The 7,248-nt window shown below is 34.4% G+C and overlaps 1 protein-coding gene across 5 annotated transcripts in view; it reads right to left on the bottom strand.

The window, feature by feature from the left end:
- The window catches only part of LOC105448505, a 51,590-nt gene that overhangs the window by 16,165 nt on the left and 28,177 nt on the right, over nucleotides 1–7,248 (bottom strand). For all 5 annotated transcript variants that reach the window (XM_011687140.1, XM_011687144.1, XM_011687141.1 and 2 more), the window contains exons 7-14: nucleotides 4,344–4,523; nucleotides 2,087–2,470; nucleotides 1,329–1,517; nucleotides 1,174–1,235; nucleotides 846–1,034; nucleotides 593–764; nucleotides 343–450; nucleotides 158–228 (exon numbers count right to left, since the gene is read on the bottom strand). In XM_011687140.1, the coding sequence (XP_011685442.1) occupies nucleotides 158–228; nucleotides 343–450; nucleotides 593–764; nucleotides 846–1,034; nucleotides 1,174–1,235; nucleotides 1,329–1,517; nucleotides 2,087–2,470; nucleotides 4,344–4,523 (1,355 nt within the window). The remainder of the gene's footprint in view (nucleotides 1–157; nucleotides 229–342; nucleotides 451–592; nucleotides 765–845; nucleotides 1,035–1,173; nucleotides 1,236–1,328; nucleotides 1,518–2,086; nucleotides 2,471–4,343; nucleotides 4,524–7,248) is intronic.

Below are 7,248 nucleotides of genomic sequence, written 5' to 3'. Positions count from 1 at the left end.
TGTGCTCTTCCGATCTATTTTACCATTGTAACCCTATAAATTTTAATCCAATATCTCGAACCGTTCAAAAGTTATTTAGGTGTCCTGGTACTTTTTTCCTACCCTGTATATATATATATATATATATGTATGTATATATATAAATAATTATTCTTACTTTGTCGCTGCTTCGAGGGCAGTTATATCCTTTGCAAAGCTTAATAAATCCTTCCGTTTTCTCTCGGCTTGCTAGAATATACATAATCTTAATTACAAAAGAATTCGTTTTCTTAAGTTCTTACTGGATATATATACAAATTCGATTTTATTCAATCGTATAATTATAAATAATCGATGTTTTACCAATGCTACGTAGTGTATTAGATTCATCCCTGGCTTGTTCGCGCGAATTTCCGTTAGCTTCTGCAACGAGGACAGCTTCACACCCGCTGCATTGCCAGCATAGCCGCCCTATAAACGCGATAACCGACTTTTGCTTATTCCGTATTCCCGTAGGTAGCATGGAATGTTGCAACGTCGTTGCAATATTCCAAATCTATCTGGATCGACATTGTCCAGAATTCGATGTTCGATAACAGGCAAAAATACGTACTGAGTTGAGAAAGTTACCAGCGACGAGGACCATGTACAGCACCTCCTGCAGGGGCTTGTTCGTCATGAGGTCCTCACCGGCCAAGATCATCGAGTTGATACTTGGCTCCAAGTAACTCATATTCGCGGCAAATTCTTCCTTCAGCAGCATGCACTCGATGCGTAACTTATAACTAATATATCAATCGTCATTATTTTTCTCTTATTAAGGAACATTAAATTTTTTCTCTAGGTATTATGTAACAAACTATTACTTTGGCACTTGAATAAGCTGCAGAAAGAACTTCTCAGCGTTACCGAGCTTCGACTTGTCGCCATCGAAGCCCTTGAGCATCTCGAGCTCGTCCACCTCCGGCAATATTTTCAGCAGACCACGCAGCTTCTCCGCGCCGATATCATCGTGACCACCCTCCTTGATCAGTTGGATAATGTCCTCGTTTGAACTGAATAAAGAATACGAAAATATGCAGATGATAATAATACTACAATAACATAAAATACCTATAGTGCTCCTATCAATTTTTAAGACAATCATTTTTTTATGCAGAGTATTTGTTAATATTTATGTTATTTTTATCATACCTTCGAAACTGCTTTAGAAAAATGTTTACGTTCAGGCTCCTCTTTCCGTCGAGCAACGCGATCTAGTTTAAAAAGAAAACAATCGAAAGTATAACATATAGAATTTGTTATTATTTTTTTCCTTGCAAGGCAAAATAACGTTAAATGAGAGTAACCTCTGTCGGTTCTCGACGACGTCGTTCGACATCAGCGCCAGTACCGCAAGAAGTCGAATAGGTTGCTGGTATCATCGGCGGTGCTTGTTGGCAGAATAAGCCCTCCATTTCGGCCCAATCTAGATCTGCCATTGGAGAATTCTGATGATCATTCGCGACGAGGGACCAGATGTTCCGTTTGCCAATTACCTATGACATAAAAATAAAATGAAAAAGAAAAAAAAAGAATTTTGACATACTATAAATTTAATTTCTCATTATTTCCTTCATTTTTAGATTTTTTATTTTTAATTAAAGACTTTTATATTGATGTATTCACGTATTACTTGTGACTAACTCTTTCTTATAATCCCTATCACGGAAAGAACAATTTTGCTGAATCCAGATCTGAAAATTATTTTTGTTCAATAATCAAAATAATTTTGTGCGAAAGTTAAAATGATTTCTAAAATATCAAAACGTTTTATAACAATGTTTATCAATTTTAACATTCCAACAAATTAATTTAATGATTTAATAAAAAATTATTTTCAGATCTGTTTTTAGCAAAATTTTTAGATTTTTCAACAAAATCGTTCTTTCCGTGTATGTTAATGACATAAATTTTTCTCTTCATTTAAGAATTTTCTCTATTTAATTTAAGGTTTTTTAATTTAATTCAAGAGCATTTTTTAAAGAAAATAACGTTATTTATAAATGTATTATTATTATTGATATTTATTGCGATTTAAATCCTCAACGAGTCTTCTCTTGGATACCTTGTGATTAGGTATTTTGTTCCAGTTGATGGTCTTCATCTTCGTTCTAGGGGTAGGAATTTCTTGTTGCGGCAGCAGCTTGGCATGATTACTGGGTGGCTCGGGGGTAGGTGCGCGTGCGACGGGAGACACGCGTAGGGGTGGCGGCATCGGCGGCTCCATCGGTGCATCGGACGTGGCGACGTTGGCGAAAAGTGGTGGCGGGGGCGGCGGCGGCAGAACAAAACCGCTACCGCTCGTTGCAGTTAGTGGATTCGGCGCTGCAGGGACCGGGGGTGGCGGCGGTGGTAAGGGTGCCGTCAAACTGTTGCTCGCCGGTAGTGACGCCTTTCGCGACGTTCCGCACGTCTGATCGGCGCCGCGACAGTGACAGCATAGATTCGTCTGCTCGAGTTCCACGAGTATTGTTAATTGTTGGATACATATTTTATTTGCTTATTCTACGTGCAGCCAATTATACAAAGTGTATAAAGTAAGTATATTTCATGTGACAAAAAGTATATTATTTTTTATACTTGCTCATAATCTTGTTTCTAACAATAAGAAAAATTTATTTCATAATTAAAATAAACAAACAGCATGAAATACACTTGTCTTATTGAATTGACTGTTACAAATTAAAAATAATTATAACTATTAAAAATTTTCATCTTTTATTTTCACAAATTTCTTCAAACGGTAAAGTTTTAAATTCTCACTAAACGCTTTAAACTTTCTATTGATACTACTTTCAAATCAATCTTTGGAGCTTTCATTGAAATTTAAAATAAAAATGGCTTGTTTTAAGCCATTTGATAATTTTTCATTAAACCAAAATATAATTATACAGTCACAAATATTAAACACTTTTCTTTCAGTGTAAACTTTTTTTCAAGTACACACATTTCATTTTTATTTTAATTATGAAATAAATCCATTTTTTTAGGAACAGAATTTGGTGCGACTATACTTTATATTTATTTATATTTATTACGCTGGTGCGTGCAATGCCTTGATTGAGACTCTGTCATCCGCAAAAAAGAATGTGAGAAATATCTTTGAAATCACATTTTAAAGGTAAATCTATTGCTTTGCAAAATCATCGCGCGACGGACTGACGGAAGGAGCGCGGATAAATGTGTGAAGGTACTCTTCGTGATTCATCGACACAAAGCGCGTGGTACGGGTTTCTTCTTTTATGGACTCGCGTCTTTCGGTCAAGTACGGTCAGAAAGTAAAAGTACATGGCGAGTATTACATTAGCCTATACGTTAGCGCGGTTGACATTGACGACGATCCTCGCGATCGTGGTAGTCACGAAATTTAAGCGTGGATCGCTGATGTAACGCGGGTGTGTAACACACATCGCAACGTCTATACCTCCGTTGACGGATACGTCGCCGTCGATTGCGCAATCGGCGAAAGTCCGAGAAAAACATAGTCGTAAACAGATAGAGTCGGTAAATTTACCGTCGCGACTCTCGTTTACGTGCAAAAGAAGTTGCGTACAATCACCCTTGTCACGCTAATATATAATAGGTAATTCTCACAAGAAGCGATTGGAAAAGTGTTGCGATTATGAGGTATCACCAGTGCCGGATTTGAAGGAGGGCGGATTGGGCGGCCGCCCTCACAAATTGGGGGCCTCCACACAGAAAGAACGATTTTGCTGGAAGGTCTAAAAATTTTGCTGAACACAGATCTGAAAATAATTTTGTTGGAAGTTTAGTTACCAGAACATCAAAACATTTTACAGCAATGCTCATCATTTTTTTGTTTCCAACAAAATTATTTTCAGTTAAGTTGATCGCTTGAGGATTCATGATCTATTTAAATGAGTTTTCAATGATTTTGATTTCTTACACTTATTAAGGACCCTCTTATTGATTCAGCCGCCATTCCCAGGAGCCCCCCATTTCTTTAAATCCGGCACTGTTACGATTCCTATTTTACGATACAGCATTGCGGATTTTTGATATTTCTCTTCACGAAAGAACAATTTTGCCAAAGAATTTTGCTGAATCCAGATCTAAAAATATTTTTGTTTAATAATCAAAATAATTTTGTGTGAAAGTCAGTGATTGTTAGAATATCAAAACGTTTTATAGTAATGCATTATCAGTTTTAACATTCCAACAAATTATTTTGATGATTCAACAAAAAATTATTTTCAGATCTGTTTTTAGCAAAATTTTTAGATCTTTCAACAAAATCGTTCTTTCCGTATTCTCTTGTTTTTGTAAGGATTATAAATGAGAAAAAAAATGCGAGCATTTACTTGAAGACTAGGCGACCTCAGCAACTTGGTGGCGTCCTCCCGACTCTCCAGTAACGTGGCTCGATGCACCAGGGTCTCCGCGGTGTCCCATGCTAGATCGCTGGCGGCGTCTTTTGGATCCAGCCGCAGCAGATGCTGCAAGACACTCAGAAAGGGTATCTCCTGCGGAGTATCTGCGACCTGTGGGTGTGCTGCGTTTTATCAAGCGTCTCTTATACGCAGCTCGTACGACATGCTCGTCTCGATTTAAAGACTTTGAATAGCTTTTATAGGAATCGAATGGCGAGGAAGTTTTAACCCAATGTCGAGCCAGATATGACATAATATTTCGTTCCAACAGCTCCAATGTCGAACTAAACTCGGTATAAATTCCTTATAGGTATATTTTATCCCATATTTTTTTAATTATGTAAAAGTATATTTATATGCTTATTATACAATTCAATATTCATATTATACCAATATTTCACTTTGTAATCTTGTTAAATATTTAACAAATTTAAATTTTTGGCGCTTAAATTTGATAAAAAAGGAAACTGTTTCCTGTGAAAGGAAATCTGAACTTTATCCGGACAAATGCTTTAAATAATATCATAATATACATTATTAAAGGATAATGGATAAAATGAGTCAATTTTAGCCTAAAAGTGTAACGTAAGTAGTTTACACATGTAATCTTACGTTTGTTGGGTTGGTGAATAGTACGATGGTAGCACTTTTATTCATCTAAATAAAATAAAGTGGGAAGGTAATCAAAATTCGTGATAAAGGAGTCACTTTTAACAGTAATTTAGCTTTAATAATAATGATTTTGTTCCAATTAAATTAATTACTTGTCAAAAATTGAAGCCGGAATTACTTGTAACAAATTAAATCGACTAAAAATTTAAATGCTAGTCGATTTAATTTGTTACAAGTGATTCCGGCCTCATGTAATGAACTGTGTTTCAAGACCAACGAATATGCGGCGTGCAGTTTGCGTGTGGTTAGATATTGTAAAAAGAATTATTACGCACCAACACCCGTGTTGGCTTGCATAAGCCTCTACTTTAATATATGTATTTGATTTATTCTCGACAGCCTATTTCCTTTAAAATTATTTTTAATACTTGTATTATAGTATTATAGTTAAATCAAGGAAACACTTGAAAATAAAACACTTCAGAAATTCTAAATCTAACATGGCAAAATTATTATTAATCCAGGTAAATTAGACAAAAAATGGTTAAATAGAAGAAAAAATTTATGTATAGTTTTGATTTTTTGTAAGTAAATTATCAAAAAAATTAGAAAAAGAAGTCTAACAAGTTCCCACCTTAATCGTGGATGAAACATCCTTTTTTGGACGAAAAACTACCCCTGGAGCAGTCTCGTTTGGAGTTTTCCTCATTTATCTTCTAAATTGTTACTCGGACGTGAAAAAATCATAGGACTAAAAAAATTCGTCATGAAATTCTGCATAAGAAAGGTTTGATACACTATAAAGCTAATTTCCATAGAATTCTTTCAATTAGGGTTTAAAATTACGGAAATTAATGTGCACAAAGAAAACAATCGCTTTAGCACGTCTTTTCATCACAAATATCTCCGAAATCGTTATTTTTATGCAAAAAATGATTAGAACAAAAATTGTAAAGAGCACAATCTTTCCTACAAAATACATATTTCCTATAATTTTTTTAAAATGTTTTTCTCTGATTTTTTGCGCCTTCATTTTGTGCACATGTATGGGTGCGATATTGATGTAGTAGTGTGTAGTGATGTGTTGATGTTTACTACTACATCAATGTCGCACGCATACATACACTCGCATTTTTATACAATCTTTTTTCTTATATTAAAGTACCTAGGCTCATTTGTAAAAGCACAGTACTATTCTTTCATATAAGTCCCAGTCCGGCTGAAGCTTGTTTTATATATATAAAACTCTTATATCAAGCAAATATTAATTTGGGACGATCTATATGATTACTCGAATCTGTTTAGTATTGATCGAACGTATATGGAAGTTATACAGTATTATTGTATAATTACATAATTATATTTCATTACACGAAATCTTAACTTTTATTATCTGTCTTAAACTATACAAGCATAAATACTACACTAACGGTGTTCTACAGAATGTATCCGTTTTACACACACGTGGGGAACAGAATATGATTTGTCGGATATTTCTACCACTGCAAATGTCTCCTTTTTGAATTGCAACGAGATTGTGAATTTAAACAACCTTACTGTTTAAGTTTAATTAATATAATTTTCTAGATAGATATATCAAAGAGATGACAGATAATGAGTGCTTGGCAAGTTTATTTAACAAAGCAACGATATGTTTTGCCAAAATCTTTACTATTAAAAAATTTCTTAATTTTAAAAAAAAACTAAAAATTTCTAGCTTTATTAATTATATTTTATGATTGCTTGTAATATGGGCTAAATGATGATACCAAGTCATCTTATCTTGAATTTTGAAGCGAACTATTTGAAAGTATATAAAATATACCATTGTGATTGTGGATATACGGATATACCATTGTGCATTTTGTTATAATCTAAAGTAACAGTTTCAAATTATCTTCATCAAGAAATCTTCTGCTTTATGTGATATAAGAAAGTCAACAGCATAAACCGTGCAACATACAAATTAAGTTGAGTTTTCTATCCTTATAGAGGTGTATCATTCTTTTACGAATAATGAATCGGAAATATGCTTGCCGCGAAAAAACTGTTCTTTTTCGACAGCTGCCGATAGATATATACACATTAGGGTGGACCTTACTTTTGACTTTTGAATTTTTTTCATGAAAGTTGTTTTCCTCCTAAAGTTGTTCCATTTGATGAAAAAAAAATTGTGTAAAAACTGAGCTCGATCGGACAACGGGAGACGGAAGAGCACACGTCT

The sequence above is a fragment of the Wasmannia auropunctata genome, unplaced genomic scaffold (genome assembly GCF_000956235.1).
Source record: "Wasmannia auropunctata unplaced genomic scaffold, wasmannia.A_1.0 LD336085.1, whole genome shotgun sequence".
NCBI classification, from domain to species: Eukaryota; Metazoa; Arthropoda; class Insecta; order Hymenoptera; family Formicidae; genus Wasmannia; species Wasmannia auropunctata.
The sequence above is the reverse complement of the archived record's forward strand: the minus strand, read 5'-3'. Positions and strand labels throughout refer to the sequence as shown.